This window comes from Quercus lobata, chromosome 12 (assembly GCF_001633185.2).
Source record: "Quercus lobata isolate SW786 chromosome 12, ValleyOak3.0 Primary Assembly, whole genome shotgun sequence".
Lineage (NCBI taxonomy): Eukaryota > Viridiplantae > Streptophyta > Magnoliopsida > Fagales > Fagaceae > Quercus > Quercus lobata.
The window spans coordinates 31,826,717-31,845,885 of record NC_044915.1 but is presented as its reverse complement, the minus strand read 5'-3'; the positions used below and the strand labels follow the sequence as shown (position 1 = coordinate 31,845,885).

Genomic DNA, 19,169 nt, shown 5'->3' with positions numbered 1-19,169 from the left:
AACAATGATATTACTTTGGCAAGTTCAACCACAAGGCCCTTCTAGTATTGAACTGCCATTGTGTGCTAAGACTTTTGTCCAACAATCATTTTATTGAATAGTTACTGTTTTAATTTGGTTGTAAAACTTTAATGTATGCTCCCTTCGCCTATCATACGTATGTAGTTGTTTGATGTGTTCTGGACCCTGGAAAATTTGCTGCAGGGGAGAAAACTAATTCTGGTCCATGCACCTGTGGCAAAAAAAAAAAAAAATCCCAGTAGAACTCAAGTATCTAAGACTCGATTTCTATTTATGGAAACCGAGTATAAAATACTCGAGTTCTATTGGGATTTTTTTTTCCTTTTTCTTTTTACCCCAATTTGAGAACTAAAAAACGTAATTCAATGTGGTAAATAATTCTGGTCACCTGCGGCCAAAAAAGAAAAAAAAAAAATTCCCAGTGGAACTCGACTATGTTATACTCGGTTTCCATAAATGGAAATCGAGTCTAAAATACTCGAGTTCTACTGGGATTTGTTTTTTCCTTTTTTTTTTTACCCCAATTTGAGAACTAAAAAACGTAATTAATGTGATAAATAATTCTGGTGACCTGCGGCCAAAAAAGAAAAAAAAAATTCCCAGTGGAACTCAACCATGTTTGTGCCCCCCTGTCCCACACGGTGGTGCCTTTGATATGCGTTTAGGCCGACCTTCAGCCGCTGTAGGTAACCCAACCGGCTGCTCAGCCTGAACATGGGGTGGGTCAATGGCTGAAGAAGGGGTACTAAACGAACTATGGGAGGGTGGCTCCTGCTGCATGTCAGGTGGGGTACCCAGGTCAAAGGATGGAATCGGTGATAGCTGAAGAAATGACTGTGGGGTGGGTGGACGGACGTCAGACCCAGAACAAGGAAGTGGGGTGGGTGGACGGACGTCAGACCCAGAACAAGGAAGTGGGGTAGGTGAAGGGATGGTGGGCGTAGGGGCTGGATGTGGGCTAGGTGAAGGGATGGTGGCAGTAGGAGCTGAATGTGGGTTGGGTGAAGGGATGGTGACGGTAGGGGATGGATGTGGGATGGATGAAGGGATGGTGGGGCTGGCGGATGCATGTGGGGTGGATGCACAGGGATCGGGGGTAGGGAGAAGCTGAGGGGTAGCAACAGGCGGACGGGATTGACATCCGGCCGGAGCTGTGCTCGTGCTTGGGCCGGTAGGCATAGCTGCCTCCTCAATCGGGGCCTCAGGGATAGGAGGTTGGACACGTGTCATCGCCTGTACTGCCGTCAACACCTCAGTAATGTCGTTGTGGTCCTCCGTGCCCACTGGATGACGCCTCAATAAACGGACGTATCCTTCAATCTGCACATGGAAAAACCACACATATTAGACCTGCAATACGAAATCAACAATGCCAATTGATAATAAAATAAATGTTGGTTCTGCTACTAATAATTGCAAATTAAAGGGAGATGAAGTGGTAAGCAAAAAATGTAGTAACAAACATCATGCTCTCTAAACAGTGGTTTCATGGTAAGAAATACGGTAACATGTAGAAGAGATTGAGAAGTTACCAGCAGAGTCACTACAGCACCAGGCCTATCGATGAACCTCCGAGTCACCCTTTTGAACCAGTCATGGTACTCGTGCTCTGGAGGCATATCACCAAGCACAGCTTCACAACGCCGATCAAAGCGATAACCCCACTCAAGGATATGCGCAGCATGCTTCTGCATCCAATTAACACCGATCTTCCCCCTCAAATCAATGCCATGAAGCACTCTGTCAGTGTTAACAGCGCGGGGAATTTCTTGGATCATCCCGAATTGACGAACAACACGATCCGGTGTATGTTTCTCTACTAGGTGGAAACATACAAGCGGCACCGTTGCCGTCCATACGGCCCTCCCTGCAACACACCAGGGCGGGAGGTCGTCAAAATGAGCTTCATATGGCTGCCACACCACCTACAATAGCCAAAAAAGAAGTACACAACACATTAGGGAACAATGTTTATATTTCAAAGTTCACGAAACCTATATGGACGTTCGTAAAAGCGTAAAATAAGGCATTTTCATACCTGGTCTGGCAACATGGAAGCTAGTTGCTCGCGATACCTGTCCCTGAAGATGTGGGCGGGCCTATTTTTCTTGTTTGGGACCCACAACCACCTACAATCAAGAAGAATGGATCAATAAGTACTGAGATAATGTTAAAACTATAATGTAATCACATATATGAAATAAAAGGAAATAAAAGGAAATTGAAATTTGAAGAAATAATGTAATCACTTAAGATGAAGAAATGAAGAAATAAAAGGAAATTGAAAGTAAGGTGGAGGGTGAGGTCATGTGAATTGCAATAGTAATTAATTCAAAGTTAGCTTTTTTATACTTTTTATTTATTTATAATTTTATATGCTTATATTTCTTTATATATTATGAGTCAAAATCCATATAATTTATTGAGTCTTAAAACTATAAGTCCATATTTCAACTAATATATCAATTTCAAGTCTAAAACTCTACCCAATAATTATAATAATACTATTGATTCTCAAAAAAAAAAAAAAACAAAACTATTAAAACAATTTTTCTATTAAAATATTCTAAAAAAATTACAATTAAAAAACAGAAATATAAAAGCTCAAGTTAAATATTGCAGTACTAGTTTTATTACTTATATATTACGTGTGGACCCACATAAACAAAGCCTAAAACTTTTTTTTTCAAGTCTCTTTCTCATTTCCAACAACTAGTCACATGCTAGGTTCACAAAACAAGAAAGAAAACACAAAACAAGGCAATGAAAATTCAAAATAGAATTGAAGAAGGACTAGCGAACGAAGAGAAAGAAGAAGAAGAAGAAAAAGAAGAAAGAAGAAAAAGAAGATGAAGTAGCAATAGCAACTGCCTCGCCTCAGCCTCTCCACACAACTTGACTGAAAAGCTCATATGTTTAAATAGCTTTCACACTAGTGTTTTATTTTGATCTTTCTTAAATACAGTCCTAATGAATCAGGATGGGCCACATATATTCTCAATTATATATTTCTTTGTTCTAGGGGTTTCTGTTGAACTTTATATTCTCAGTCATAATGCTAACTCTCTTTACATGAAAACATCCAACTATATAAGTAACATATTATATTCCTTTTTGATTGGCCTTCCAACTGAGTTTTCTCTACTTCTTTTAATCATTACGTTGTTTCGATATCTTCTCTTGCTTCTTATAGGCACAATCCCCAAGTTCCAAACTGAAAAGGAATATTTAGATTTATATTGTTTGAAATGGCTTTCATCTTGAATAGACAAATCATTGATGGGATTGTGGCTGCATTGTTGACAGCCTCAATCCTAGTGGAAATATGCATATAAAGATGGTAAAACAAATTTCCACATATAGATGCATTTGTGTGTGTGTGTGTGTAATGCATTGTAGTTGTCAAATATAGAATCATATTGGGAATCAATTATTATTATTATATTCTTTTTTTGGTATTGTGCATCATAATGTGCAGACATTTTGAAAATTTATATAATACTATAATTCATATAATAATTATACATATATAATAAAATTAAAGCATTTATGCTGATTCACCTCTTACTCATTATATGTAGTGTCTTTTACATTCTTTATAAATAACCTAAAGACTCTCTCTATGAGTGTTACTGATTACAATAAAACCTTTATAAAAAACCTAAAGAGACTACGACTTCAAATAGCAAATAAAATTCCTCAAGAAGAAGTTAGAACCAAATAGAAAAAGAACTCAAAACATAATATAAGACTCGTGCTTTGGTGAAGACAGTATGTTATAGCAGTATGAGGTAGAGACTTACTTCAGGGATAGTGGACCACGTACTGAAGGACCGTAAGCACCCACTGGCGGGCCTCGCTCAACTGTCGGGCACAAATAGGGGAACCTGGCCCATGCCCAGTACTGGAGCAACAGCAAGCACCCACCAATCTGACTGGTGTCCTCGCTTGCCCTGCATAGCTCTCGATACAACCATGCAAGGCAAGCACTTCCCCAACTGTACCTCCGTGGATTGTGAAGGTTTTCCAACTGCTGCACCCACATTAGATGCACCCTATCGCCGGATTTGTCCATGAATATTGTGTCCCCCAATAGCGGTAGGATGTAGCATCGTGCGTACTTATGCAGCTGATCCTCTTCAGCATCAGGCGGCAATGGGTTAGCAACTTCCTCCAAAAGGCGGTTGATGAGAATCCTCTGCCCATCAAGTTGCTTATGGTTATTTTGAGTTACAAGTTGAAAACCAAGGAAGTCCCGGCACACATTCACCCAAGTTTTTTGTGTGCTCCCTGATATAGCGTCACCATCAACAGGAAGCCCGAGAAGAACCTCCACATCCTGCAATGTGATGGTCACCTCACCATGTGGCATGTGAAAGGTGTGAGTCTCGGGCCGCCATCGCTCCACTAAGGCCGTTATCAGGCCATTGTCAATCTCTCTACCTGGGACCCACAGGAGTCCCTCCAAACCAACTGTGGTGATGATGTTCCTCACTCGGTCGTCCACCATTGGAGGTTGCTTGGAGAACTCTGAACTACGACTACGGCAAGTAATGGACCCTGGATCCTGCACATAACAAAATCATGGATTAATATAGTATATGCAAATACGTGTACATTGTATGGATTAAATGCATGTGCACAAGTTACTGTTTTAGTTGAGTGTTTTACCCGCCCATTCCAAATAGCTTCGGACCGATGCGTCGCCTGCTGTGTCAACACCGAGTCGTCAATGGGTCCAGGCTGTGTATAGTCAATGCGTCCAGCATTTGCAGCAGCCATACTGAAGAAGAATGATAAGCAGTTAGTTTCAAAATTGAACACACAATATGCTTAAATATATAGGTATGACTTAGAGCAGCCATAATGAAATGACGACTATGGTTGCTTGTTCATAATTGCAGAATCATAGCAAATTTCTTAGAACTTTGAAGGGAGGACTTCACCGGGAATTAGCTTACTAAACCGGTATTTTGGTAGTTATTTATTTAATTTTTTTTTTTCGGTATGAAAGTTTCCAACATATATCTACTAAATCCTTTTCATGAGAATGATTAAACCAAAATACTCCTCACATGTTTGTGTGTATACTGGCTTTAAAGTAAAAGAAACAACAAGAGAATGAGCCTAATCTGTTCATACATGCACTAATTCAAACATAGTTTGAATTGAATTTTTGTCTATCAATAGAGTATAAAATCATAAATTACAAATTAAGTTTTAACTATTTCAAGTATCTTGCTTTATATGGTAGTCGATATTTACACTATTTATGCTGTAGGTAACTTAGGTTGATTTCAATGGATTTAACTATAGCATATTGCTTTGCTTTGCTTTGCTTTGTATCTCACAGTCATATGATTGTGGACCATTGGGTAATCTTAATTTGTTAAGAATCAAATATGTTAATATATGGGACGCTTTTTAGTGCTAAATACTAACTATGAGCACCATGTTTGGGATTACAGTGCCAGCACTTAGGGGAAAGGACTACGGCAAGACTAAAATGCGTTATCCGGACTACACAGAGACAGAATAAGGTTGCCAGATGAAAAATACATAAGGCCTCCAAAAATGTTTTTAAGTGCACAAGCATCATAATTATCTGTTCTAACAGCATATATATATGAGAATGCAGGACTTGCGAGTAGGAAATGGCCCCATACCAAAGATGGGAGAGACTGTAGTGGTAAGCCACTAATTGTGGAGAAGATTGTGGAGAAGCCCAGTGACCCCCCCAAGAAGAAGCCTACTACTACTACTACAGACAGGTACTCTTCTTCTCTTCCCTTTCTCTGTCAATGCAATCTTTTCTGGGTATAACACTGTTTTTTTTTTTTTGTTTGGCAGGAAGAAATCAAGTTCAACAGCGCCGAAGGCAAAGAAAGCAAAAACTGACAAGAAGTCTAAGGATCCAAATGCCCCCAAGCGCCCACAAACTGCCTTCTTTCTCTTCATGTATACTATCTCTCAGTCCCTCTCTTGCACGTTTGGATTATCTTTCCGCGTGTGTGTGTGCTGAAATGTTTTCAATTTCTGTGTCAGGGATGACTTTAGGAAGACTTATAAAGAAGAAAATCCCGATTCGAAGGGTGGTAAAGAGGTACAAGTATTTATTAATTACTGCCCTTGCTCTTTATTTTTTATTTTTTGTTAGGTGATTAAACTTTGGACAGGTTGTTCTAATCTTCTTGTTTGACTTACAATGAATTGTAGGTAGCAAAGGAGGGTGGTGAGAAGTGGAAATCTCTAGACAGAAAGAGAGAAAAATATTCCTAGGACATTAATAGGTGGAAAACAATAATTATTGACTATGGAACAAGATACAAATGCAGCAAATGAAAGGCAAAAAAAATGGCAGAAGAAGAAAGGACAGAGTTACCTATAGAAGAATTAACATATAAGTGCCTATATCAAGTCATTTTTGGACTTGTCCTATCTTCTCCTATCCACTCTTTATGGTGTCCTTTTCACAATGGGCAACTACGGATTGCAACAAATAGGAAGTACTTATCAAATTGTCGCCATCTTCATTGACAAGAAACACATCACTAAGACAAAAAGTCTACTTGCATCTAGATTCAAACTTTTAAACCTGTAACACCAACGCCTTATAATTAGCAACTATAATTTCAAGCCATCCGTACTAAGGATAGAAGGTTGCATAAGTTATAAACTTATAATGGTCACGTTTCTGCCACACTGAAATGAAGGAGTTCCTTCTGTAGGCCTTTCTCGAAAGTGTATCCATGTGTGAGAATTTGCTTGAGCACAAAATATACTTCCCTACATACTAGAATTTGATATCTGGTTTAAATGAGGCCAACAAAAATAAAATAAACCAGTAAGAAAACCATCTCCTTACAGGGGAAAAAAAAAATCAAATTTTCTAATCACATTTCATCACTTGGCAATGACTTATACATAGCCGAAACATATAAATAAACACTGAGAAAGAACCATGGTAGGCATTCGAGTTGTTTTCTTTATATATGACTGAGCTTTGGTGACATTTTTATACTTCAATATGGTGTTTTGATTCTCCACCCAATAAATTTCTGTGCGTGCTGGATATAACCAGAATATTTTACCTCTATAACAAATTCAGTACAGAAACCAAAATAGAAAAAAAAAACAAAAAAAAAAACGAACTGATTACATTGCAAAATGCATAGGGGACTCACCTTTTTTTCTTCTTTTTCTTTCAGATGGTGGAGACTGAGTTACAGCGGACAGGGACGTGCGACAGTGGGTCGGTGAGCGAGAGAGTGAGAGGGTGACTGAGCGGTGAGGCTGAGAGGGTGAGTGGGTTGGGGCCGGCGTCGGCGTCGGCGACGGTGACGCTGAGAGAGTGAGAGAAGGAGAGGGTGAGTGAGAGTGGGTCGGAGACTGAGAGAGGGGTTTCAGAGGACCGGTGAGGCTGAGAGGGTCAGTGGGTGAGTGGGTCGGCGTCGGCGACGGTGACGCTGAGAGAGTGAGAGAAGGAGAGGGTGAGTGAGAGTGGGTCGGAGACTGAGAGAGGGGTTTCAGAGGACCGGTGAGGCTGAGAGGGTCAGTGGGTGAGTGGGTCGGCGTCGGCGACGGTGACGCTGAGAGAGTGAGAGAAGGAGAGGGTGAGTGAGAGAAGGAGAGGGAGAGTGGGTCGGAGACAGAGAGGGGGTTTGACTGATGAGGGAGAGTGAGATTGAGATTGGAGAGCGTTAAATTCAAAAAACGCCTATTAGAAATCGAGTGCCTGAGACTCGATTTCCATTTTGGAAATCGAGTCTTAGACAGTCGATTTCCATGTGTAGTCCACGTGGAAATCGAGTTTTAGACACTCGATTTCCACGTGTACTCCAACGTCTTTTTTGCCATGTCAAAGGACGTAAACCGAGCCTTAGAGACTCGATTTAGGGGCCCAAAATCGAGCCTCTGAGGCTCGAGTTGCTAGTTTGCGAAAATGTTTCCAAACTGACCCTACTAACTAAATAGTTGGGGTTTTATGGGTAATTACCCATTTTCGCCGAGAGAACCTCCAATAAACAGAACAAAAAGAAAACTCCAGCCAAACCCACAAACCCACATACCTTCCTTCCAAGCCAGCCAAACCCACATACCTATCTTCCTTCCAAGCCATCCAAAGCACCCATTTCACTTCACAACTCAATAATGCACAAGCACAAACACAAGCACAAGCACAAGCGACGGTAAAATCGTTCCCTCCATCGGCCAAATCGATTTTCCCTTCGTCGGCAAAATCGCTCCCTCCGACACGTACAAGATCTGGAAACGCACAGTAATCTCTGAGCCAATATGTCCTTGGTCGCTTCGACGGTCTGAAAATCCAGCGCGCCGATCAGAGCTGCCTCTTCCTCGACGACGGCGACCAGAGCCACTACATTCCCTCCGGAACTCTCCTGGTCCTCAACCCACGACGATTCTAACGGGTACTCACTCCTTAACTCAGCCGAAGAAGTCATCATAGACCAGAAAGTCGTGGTAATCAAGCTCCCTCTTTTGTGATAGAGCCAACATCGCCACCATCAGCGATAACAAGGCCATGGAGACAAACCTACATGAAAATTATTAAAACCCAGGTGAGGCAGACAATGATTTTGTTTATTTGACTTGCCACTATCAACCATTCTCTAAGGGAGGCGGAGAGAGAACAAGTAGGGTTTTTTTCAAAAAAAATCGGGTTGAAGGAGTATACTTATATGACCCGACGCCGACCCGACACCGATCCGAACCCGAAAATAATTCGAAATTTAGGCCCGAAACCCGACCCGAGTATTCTCAGACCCGCCCAAAACCTGTTGGTTCGGGTCGGTTCGGTCGGGTTTGCGGGTGGGCCGGGTCCCTTGCTCAGTCTTACTTCTTAGAAATGCAACGCAGAATGAGACAACAACGTGATACTTCTTTTTCATGCTCAAGGCGATTTTTCGTATTTATTGTCCTCCAAGGGGCAACTCAATTGACAAAGTACAGAGCTAGTCCACAAACATGTTTATCTTTATGTAAACGTTGGGAGTCTTGTCCACAAATTTATAAGGGCTTTATCACTGAGCAATTACAAAATTTTCAGGAGTTGTATGATGCACAATTTTATTGGCAAGACATCTTTTTCATGACATTGATATACACTAATATGATCCAACTTGTCCCGAAGAGGTTACAAATCCACATTATTCTAAAATTTGTGCAAAAAACTATAACAATTTAACACACTTGTAATCAACAACTTTAATGAATTATAAATTATAGACTTTTTGTCGCCACCATATGAATGTGAAAAAAAAAGTAAAGAATGCACTCAAGAAATTATTTCGAAGGTATAATAATTAGCCTGCAATTAAGAAATTAAAGAATCTTTCAGCCTTTGCCGCAATTTGCAAAGTTAACTGTTTTTCTTTTTCCCTAGTTCCTTGCTCGAACAAGTGGTGATTGAGCTAAAGGGGAGTGAGGTGACATTAAGCACTGTGGCATCATGATATCATCCATTCTTCTTGATTTGAAGCTGAGTCTTAGGTTGTTTTGTGGCTTTTGCCAACACTGTCTCTTCATAGGCACTGTGGTACAGGTCTCATTGTTTTGAACCGCAAAGCTTTCAATTCTTGTTAAAGCTACATCCATAGTCTGGTCATCCATGTTGGCAAAGCAAACCCTGAACCACCCTGGTGCTGAGCAATGAAAAGAAGAACCAGGAGAAACATTTAGCTTAACTTCATCTATTATCACTTTCCATAGTGCCATCTCTGCTTCAAATGTCTGTTCTTTGAGGAGGTGATGCAAATCCATCCACACAAAGAGGCCAGCATTGCTTTGCAAACAACTAATGCCTACTTTAGCAAGACCTGTAGTGAACACCTTATGCCTAGTTGCCAACCTATTAGCACTCTCTGCAATAAATTTATTGACAAACTCATCGTCTGATAGCATTGATGCAATTAGATGTTGAGTTTGTGAGGAAACTAGTCCAAAACTTGACATTTTTCGACAACAGCTCACGACTGCATCATTGTAGGAATAGACAATGCCGGCCCTGAATCCAGGGAATCCCAAGTCTTTTGACAGACTATAAACAATGTGGATGAGATCATGATTGCATTCGATTTCTTTCTCCTGTATTATCTCAGCTATGCTAATGAAACCAGGCTGAGTAAAGACAGTGGCAGCATATATTTCATCACAGACTAAGTGGATGCTCTTTTCATTTATGAAGCTCACTACCATTCTTAGTGTCTCTCTGTCTAAGATAGTGCCTAGCGGGTTTGATGGATTGGTAATGAGCAACCCCTTTACTCTAATGTTGGCCTCTTGAGCACTCTTATAGGCAGCTTCCAATGCTTCTCTTGTCACCTTGAAATCGTTAGAGCGTTCACATACCACTGGAACAAGTTGTGCTCCTGTTCTCCATCTCAAATCTCTATCAAAACTGCAATGAAAAGGCAAGATTGTGAGACAATGTTTTGAATATTGCTAGAGGTCTTGCAAAAAAATCTATGAAAAAATACAAATACTTTTCATCATTTTGAGGACATGGGAATCATGTAATTAATTGGGTTCCACCATCTTTATGATGTAATAAACCATGTAACCATCAGAGCATAATTAATTGCTTTCCTAAATGATTTGACAGTAACATTCATATATTAATATGGAATTTGAAAAAGAAAAAAAAAAAAAATTCTTAACCTTCTGCCCTCAAGCCAGAGGGCAGTCAACTGCGTGTTCTTATCTTGGACTGATGGAAAATTGGTAATTGACTCACAAATGGGAACTAGGGCTGGTCTTTGAGGAAGATGGGCCTCATTTTCCTAGACTATTTTTTTCCAATTTTGTCAAGATTCAAGATAGGGACTTAAGTTTTTTATATCAAAAGAATCCTTTTACTTGAAAACTTCTTTCTTCCAGGTGTAATAAATTGGTTTGTATTAACTGATTCCCCCACCAATAATTTTGTTAGTAGGTACTTGTGGTTATGGCACTGATGTTGAAAACTTGGAATTAAGAGCTTGGGATGTTGACATTAGAGGAATCATTCTCAACACTCAAGCAGTGTCGTGGACTAAATCAATCTTTTTTAAAGTAAATTCTCCCTAACAGTATATCATGATCAAAGTAGATTTAATAGTCAATCTCTCTCTCTCTCTCAAGAATCATTATGTATATGAGTAAAAAAAACAGCTAAAAGGCCAAGTCAAATAGCCACCCCAATATGCGTCTAAGGTCTAACCTACATTATTACATCATTTTTGAACTTAATTTTCATTAAAAGAGAAATTTATGAAGCATAAAGAAGTAGAAAATTGAAATGGAAGAAGAGGTATCGATTATATTACCCTGGATAATAAGGAGTAGGTACTAGAAATGCATCCCCAGGGTCAGCCAAACAAAAGACAGTCATCTCATGAGCTCCGGTTGCTCCTCCACTCATAACAATGCGGTCTGGGTCGAATCTCACTCTATTTCCTCTTACTTTCTCCATAAAATTGGCCACAGCCTGTGGAATATACATAAGAAACTTCATTAATTAATCTTTTATGTGTGTGAGAGAGATGAAATGGATAATAGAGTATGAGGAGCTATATATATCTATATATTAGTATGTTATTTACATTTCTGAACTTCGTCAAGCCATGATAATCCTGAAAGATAGCTATGTCCCGGAAGTCATTTACTCCTCCAGGTGTGCAAATGGAGGCTTCTGGGTTTTTCATTAGCCACGTTTCTACCAAATCAAAAGAAAGCTGCAAATTGAACAAGACAATAAAAACCATGAATACAAATAAATAATAATGCAACTAAACTCTGTGACTCTTTGAGTGCACTTCAAAATAATAAAATGCACGTTAAGAAAGTCATAAATTTAGTTACCTGGTTTTCTGCTAGGCCCATTTGGATAACCCCATGAGGATTTTTAGTAGGATGAAATGGATTATCCTCAAAAGCCTTCCATCCATCAAAGTATGGAGAATTTTCACCATGACCATTGCCAGTGGCCATCTTTGACAACAAGTTCTGTTGATTTTTGTTGATCATTTCCCTTTCTTTTTTGAAATGCAGCTAGCTAATTGATATATAATAATATGGATGAAGAAGATGGGAACAGCTTTATAGTTTGTAGGAACAAATCAAATGGGTCCTTGGGCAGTCTTAATTGGTTGAGTTAGAACTTTTGGAGTTGGGACAGGGCTGAATAAAGGTTGAGTCGCTGAGAAAGTGTAACTTCCAGGTCTTTAAAAGCAGCGAGTTTTCCTGTATTCATGAAGGTTCATACGAAGGACAATAAATTTGGTGAGTGTGCGCCGTGTGCGATTTGAAATTTACCTTCTTTTTTTTTCTTTTTTTTTTTTAACATACAATGACACGCCAACTTTAGTGTTGATATACCCGTGCACATGCGGGACAAAGCCCCCACACCGGTTTTTTGAAATTTACCATTTGATTTGGGTTGAAGTAAATTTGAGCATCTTCATTCGGAAATGCCATCTCATCCTATTTTACAATTTTAAAAAGCTACTTTACTATTTATACTATACAATTTTCCAATACTTCCAACACTCCAACTTTTATTTTCTAATCCTACTTACTAAAATAATATAAATTATATAATAAAATAATATTTAAAATTATCTATCCCTTCTCTCTCTCTCTCTCTCTCTCTCTCTCTCATCCCTCTCCCTGCCTCTCTGAGTCTCTGTCCCTCTCTCAACAACCAAAAAACCCAATCATCACCGACCACCACCACCACCACCATTCCTACCACGCCACCATGCCCACCAAAATCCCACTGGAACCAAAAACCCAAATTAAGGAAAAAAAAAACCCACCAGATCACTGCCACATCCACCGAGCGAAACCATCATCGGCGACATCGGTGATCTTGAGCGAAACCATCATCAGCGATCTTGAGCGAAAACATTATCGGCGACATTGGCAACCCACCAATTTCCACCGAGAAACCCACCAATCTGCACCGATCCATACCCACCCCAATTGTACGATCCAGCCACCTTTCTCTCCACCAATCCCCACCACAAGTCCATCATGATCCCCTCCACTCCAGCGCTCTTCAGCGCCTGCAAACTCGCGTTCATCGCTTTCCACCTATTCACCGCGTTCTTCATCGTCACGCTATCCAACGACATCATCAAGGAGAGATCGGCTCGTGTCTCGGCTCGTGTCACGGAGAGATTGGCTCGGAGTTCTGGCGAGAGCTCTGATGTGGTGCGTGATGCTCAACGCCATGGAGTATCTGAGAGTGTGAATAGAGAAGAGGGAGAAAGAGAGGAAAGTGTGAGAGACAGAGAAAGACGGAGAGATAGATGAGAGATGAGAGAGAAAAAAAAGCTGAATAAAATATTAATATTATTTTTGACATAGTGCTACAGTGCCAGCTACTAGGTGTATTTTGGGCCTAAATGCCAAATGTTGCTTACATTTGACATTTCCAAGGCCGGCTGGGGATGCTCACATAGTCAGCTCTTCCAGCAGGCAAAGAGGCAAAATTATTAACTGGCTTACCTAAGGTCAACACGGGCGGCTCTGGGTGCAGCGCAGGGGGTTCATGCGCTGGGCCCAAAAAAAAATTGTATATAATTTTTTTTTTTTAATTTGATCCTCCTAAAATAAATTTTGAACCTCCTAAACTTAAATTTTTTTTTTTAAGTCTAACTTAAATGAATTTGAATATGATCATCTTGATAATATCTTGGTCTTTTTAAACAAACAAAAAAAAAAAAAAAAACCCCAATAGTAGACCAATATGATATAAAATATGAGGGAAAAAATAATAAGCCTAACAACAAAAGCTTAAATCTAAAAAAAATCATTTACATCTTAACAAATTTGAAATAAATTAATACATAAAAGTTTATTGTATTTAGATCTCACTTGGAGCTCACTTGGAGCTCACTTAACAACAATAATTCGTATGATGATTGTATTTAAAAATAATAGATGATTTCTAAGATTTAATCTTAGCAACAATAATTATTATCTTCATCATATTAATAAACAATATGTTATGAACTTATATCTTATATGATGAATGCTATGTTCATTATACACTCATAATAAAGTCTAATTGGTAAATTGTTACTAGTTGTTACTAATGAGAAAAAAAACATTTCAGTAGTGAGTTTAAATTATAACTAATAACAACTTATAACCTAAAATTTGTTAGAAAAGTGTTGTGAAAATGTTTTAGATATAGCACTTCTCATCTTTTATTCTTTTGCTAGTACTTATTATGAAAAATTTTGTAATAAAAAAAATCATATAAATGGTAAGATTCATATTTTTTATATCTAAAATACATCTTCTTACTGATCCCCTAAAAATATATCCTAGAATCCCTACTAAAAGTCAAAAAGTTTATTAGGTACCCTATGACCTATCAAATGTAGCCACCGATACGTAACCTGCCTGGGTCCCCATATGAAACACTAAAGAGTAGTGACAACTGCCTTATATCATATTTTGGCAATCTTGACATCACAAGAATCAAACGTTTTATATAAAGAATTACAAATACACTGCATAAATTTCTTGCGAAAACTTTACCGTGTTTTTTTGTAACAGCTTATTTTACTTTTTATAGTGTGTTTTTTATAATAATTTATTTCACTTTTTTTAAATGTATTAAAATATACTTATACCTTAAAAAAATAAAAATATTTGTGCTAAACTATACTTGTTCCTTAAAAAAATGAAAAAAAAAAAAAAAATACTTTAAATAGTTGTACATAAAAACTAAAAGTTAAAAATTGAACTTATAAGTTGATGCCAAAAAAACACAATCGATTTCCACATAAAATTTGTATTCTAAAAACACAATTTTTTTTGCCATAAATAGGGTAAACTACGGATTTAGTCCCTATCTTATACATTATATTTCAATTTGATACCTAATCTTTCAATTGCATCAATTTGGTCCCTAATCTTTCAGTTGTGTGTCAATTTAGTCTTCAACGTCATCTTTTGAATGAAAATTGATGATATGCCTAATGCTCAAAACAAAAAATTAGCTTCCGTTGATGTGACAATAAACTTAAATTATATTTTGGTCATTTGCATTGTCATCAACTTTTTATTTAAGATATAACTGCAAAGACTAAATTGACATGATATTAAAAGGTTAAGAACTAAATTAACACAATTGAAGCGTTAGGGACTAAATTAAAATACCGTGTAAAGATTAGAGACCAAATATCTAGTTTACCTACCATAAATATAATGTAACATATTATAAGTAATTGCCTATCCTTTTTACATAAACTTTCTATATTTTTCCACCACTCGGTCTATGGCATCAAAAATTCAAAATTGTGACAAAAACATATGTATAAATGTGGAAATTTACCCAATTATAGTTTTCTTGATTCGCATTATAGTTTTCTTGACCGCGTAATTTACGCATTGAATTCTTTGCTTCAATGTACTATGTGACTAACCGCGTAATGTACGGTTTATGTTATAGTTTCAGCGTTTCACTTCAAATTTTTATGTGCAAGAATCTGTAGCCGATTGTCACTCTTCCGACAATATTATAAGTAATTGCCTATCCTTTTTACATAAACTTTCTATATTTTTCCACCACTCGGTCTATGGCATCAAAAATTCAAAATTGTGACAAAAACATATGTATAAACGTGGAAATTTACCCAATTATAGTTTTCTTGATTCGCATTATAGTTTTCTTGACCGCGTAATTTACGCATTGAATTCTTTGCTTCAATGTACTATGTGACTAACCGCGTAATGTACGGTTTATGTTATAGTTTCAGCGTTTCACTTCAAATTTTTACGTGCAAGAATCTGTAGCCGATTGTCACTCTTCCGACAATATGATTACTGTGAAAGATCATAGTCAAGGAAAAGACAAAGAATGTAACGAACGATACAGAGAAGACTAATTTGTTTGGACGTAAAATATTTTACATTTTATATGTTAAAAAATTCTACTGTAAAATATTTTCAGTTGAAAACATTTTCAAATATTTGGCAAGATTAGACTTTTCAAAATGTAAACAGCTACCTGCTTCCAAATACAAGCACACCACCCCTACTAACCACCTGGAAAAAAGGCAAAGATAAAAAAAGAAGCCACCTCCGCCCCGCTGCACCAAAATCCAGTGACTACACACCACCAACAGGAAGCAACAATCCCAAATGAAAACAAAAATTCCAAAATCAAAGATCAATGAAATCCACTCTTATTCAGCCACCATCAAAACCCACGAACCACAACAGCTATAGCAGTTCCGGCCACCAACCTCAAAACCAAACCTGAAAACACCAAACCCAGCCTACCAAAACCCAAAACCAATGACCCAGCCGACTAAAACCCATCACCGACGATCCACTCCACCACCGAGAGGGACACTGGCACTCAGATCTGACGACAACCCACCCCACTATCGACCTTATCACCGATCTGCACCACAAAAGAGGTAGTGGTCGTCGATCTGTACCGTCCTTGCGCTCGACATTCACGTCGGGAACATTGATGCCGAGAGTCAAAGTCCTAAGGGTGGCGCCGCTGGTGGGTAGCACCGGTCGGTGAGTGGCTCCAGTCGGTGGGTGGCACCGCTGTTGGGTTGTGCCGGTCAGTGGGTGGCGCCACTAGGTTTTGGGAGAGAAGGTTTAGGTTGACAAGGAGAGAAAATTGAGAGGGAGAGAATAGATTGCCTGAGAGTTGTCTGGTGAGAGGTAGAGAGAAATTGTAAAATATTTTATCAAAATTTTAAGGGTAAAACACAAATTTGCTTGGTTGGTTTAATTGATTGAAAATATTTTAGTTAAAATGTCTTATTGAAAAAAAAAACTATAAAATAAGAAAATACTTTTTTATAAATATTTTATGTCAAAACAATTAGAAGAGAAAGATGAAATTATGGAGATATATGAGATGGATCAGCAAGAATTAAAGAGTTCAAAAGATGAAATTATAAAAAGAGATATAATTCAAGCAGTTTGGAAAAGGTGGGAATATATGTTATTCCATGTAGAATATTTTGATAATCTTAATTACCTTGAATTCATCCTAGAAATTGAAGGGACAATTACGGATATTTACAACAACAATAAAATCTTAGTCCAAGAATTTGTGGAGTTGGCTAATCCTCAACGTATTAGTTAAGTCAATATCATTATCAATTGTTCATAAGTCCTCTTAGTGACACCTAAATCTAGGTGTTAAGTTCAAATGGACTTAAAGGACATTACATAAATCTAAAAGTCCTAAGTTTTATCTAACATTCTATTAGTTCATAAGAGGATTTTTGGAATATCTCATGAACATAGAGTGAATAATGTTGGGCATTAAGTATACAATTAATGTGCATCCCCATTAAAAGGATAACTAATAGATATTATGATAAATTTTTTTGAGAAGAAGATCTTACGATAAAGAATAATGTTAGAGATAGAAACTATTTTACAAAAAAATTTACAAATAGCTAATGTCGTGAGTAATTATTGGTAAATGAAAAAATAACGTTAATAGTGGACCTAGATGAAAACCAATAAGAGATTGGCCACATCAACATTTTGTATAAATGTTGTAAAGTAGTTTGTGACTGTATCATTACTCTATGATAAATTGATAATGCTATAAACTATGGCGTGGTGATATCAATATCATATGCAGTTAACCCCAATTGATAAAGTATCTTGTTATTGAATAAAAGTTTTGAGTTCTAAACCCTACTTATAACAAAATGTAATTGAATGTCTTTGTATGATGATAAAGAATAATAATTTTAGAACAAACACTATAAATTTGAAATTCAATTATATATAGTAATAATAAATTTAAAAAAAAAAAAAAAAAAACAAATATCCTAAGACTCTGTTGTCAGCGTCACGTTGTCAATATCATCTACTCTTATCAAAATATCACATGAAAACTTTATGCATTGATGTTGAAACGCTGTTTTAGGTCAAAGGCATAAGCATAAACATTCTAATTTTCTTTTTAAGGAGCATGACAAATGAGAAAAACTAATAAATTGAGTTCCTACTTTTTCTTTAATAAATTTCTTTTATATGCTTCAATTTCATTCAAAAGAGAGTGAATTTATACCTTACAAGCAGATTCAATGAACTACTAGTAGATTACCTTTATTGAAACAAAAGCGCTCATTAGTCATTAGAATTGCAGGACCTTTTAACCCAAAGAAAAACAACAGGAGAAAAACATTTTAGCCATTTTTTTTGAGTTCCTACTTTTGTATACATAGAAATATGTGGGTTAGATGGGGTTTGGCCATTTTTCATTTAATTGGGAGGGTGACTATGTTGAGGTTATTGAAGCTCGTACATTAACAGCAATTCTTAAACAATTTTAAACCCCAAAATTCACAACATTCTGGACAGGGACATGTTATCCATAATCCATTTTGGACTCAAAATGGAAATCAATAACTACTTGTAAAAAAAATAAAAAACACACACAAAGGAAAATAATCAAGAAGCAAGGTGCATTGGATAGCCGCGAAAGATTTGTGGGGGCCTAAACAGCTGTGGTTGTGGTCCTATTCAATAAATCAATGGACACCATAATATTAATAAACACAGACACACACAATGCTTTTTGTTTTTGGTTTTTTCTCTTTTTGGCTTAAAAAAATAATAGGCGGCCCTCAATTTACTTGCAGTCTTTGTCCATCCAGAACATTCAACCACTGTTGTGTGCCCCATACTTTATAATTATAATATAATCCATCCAATTAAGAGTTACACCAGAAATTAATTACTCCTTCCGTTCCATTTTGTTTGTCTTGTTTGAAAAATCAAACTTTTTAAAGGAACATCATTTATTATCTTGTCTATCTTTTAAAAATGTATAAGTTTCCAAAACTACCCTTAAATAAATTTATCAAAAAATTGAATTAGTAAATTAAAAGGGATATAATAGAAACATTAGTAAATTAATGACTTTTATTTTTAAAAATAGGACAATATTTTGGGACATCCCAAAATGGAATAGAGGACAAACAAAGTGGGACAGATGGAGTAATTGGCTTGGTAAAAAATGGCAAGAAAACAGGCACCGAATACAAAACCCTTTATGCATAATTCCCTGAAATATCAATTATGAACTCATTTTGGCTATATAGTTTAGTTGATTTAGGTACACCGTCACATAATATGTGGCT

The 19,169-nt window shown here is 37.4% G+C and overlaps 3 protein-coding genes across 3 annotated transcripts; 1 reads left to right on the top strand and 2 right to left on the bottom strand.

Annotated features, from left to right (window-relative positions):
* Nucleotides 1-630: 630 nt before the first annotated feature.
* Nucleotides 631-4,803, bottom strand: LOC115970542 (serine/threonine-protein phosphatase 7 long form homolog). Its single transcript, XM_031090161.1, has 5 exons — nt 4,693-4,803; nt 3,825-4,588; nt 2,060-2,150; nt 1,554-1,946; nt 631-1,341 (listed from the first exon to the last, which is right to left on the bottom strand). The coding sequence occupies exons 1-5, from the start codon at nt 4,801-4,803 to the stop codon at nt 631-633; spliced, it is 2,070 nt and encodes a 689-aa protein (XP_030946021.1).
* A 661-nt stretch (nt 4,804-5,464) lies between these two features.
* On the top strand, nt 5,465-6,300 carry LOC115970541 (high mobility group B protein 3-like). The gene is made up of 5 exons (XM_031090160.1): nt 5,465-5,531; nt 5,639-5,792; nt 5,872-5,979; nt 6,067-6,124; nt 6,238-6,300. The coding sequence occupies exons 1-5, from the start codon at nt 5,465-5,467 to the stop codon at nt 6,298-6,300; spliced, it is 450 nt and encodes a 149-aa protein (XP_030946020.1).
* Nucleotides 6,301-9,091: 2,791 nt separating this feature from the next.
* LOC115970076 (1-aminocyclopropane-1-carboxylate synthase-like) lies at nt 9,092-12,196 on the bottom strand. The gene is made up of 4 exons (XM_031089746.1): nt 11,881-12,196; nt 11,622-11,753; nt 11,346-11,506; nt 9,092-10,438 (listed from the first exon to the last, which is right to left on the bottom strand). The coding sequence occupies exons 1-4, from the start codon at nt 12,043-12,045 to the stop codon at nt 9,421-9,423; spliced, it is 1,476 nt and encodes a 491-aa protein (XP_030945606.1). The 5' UTR covers nt 12,046-12,196; the 3' UTR covers nt 9,092-9,420.
* Between the last annotated feature and the right edge of the window lie 6,973 nt (nt 12,197-19,169).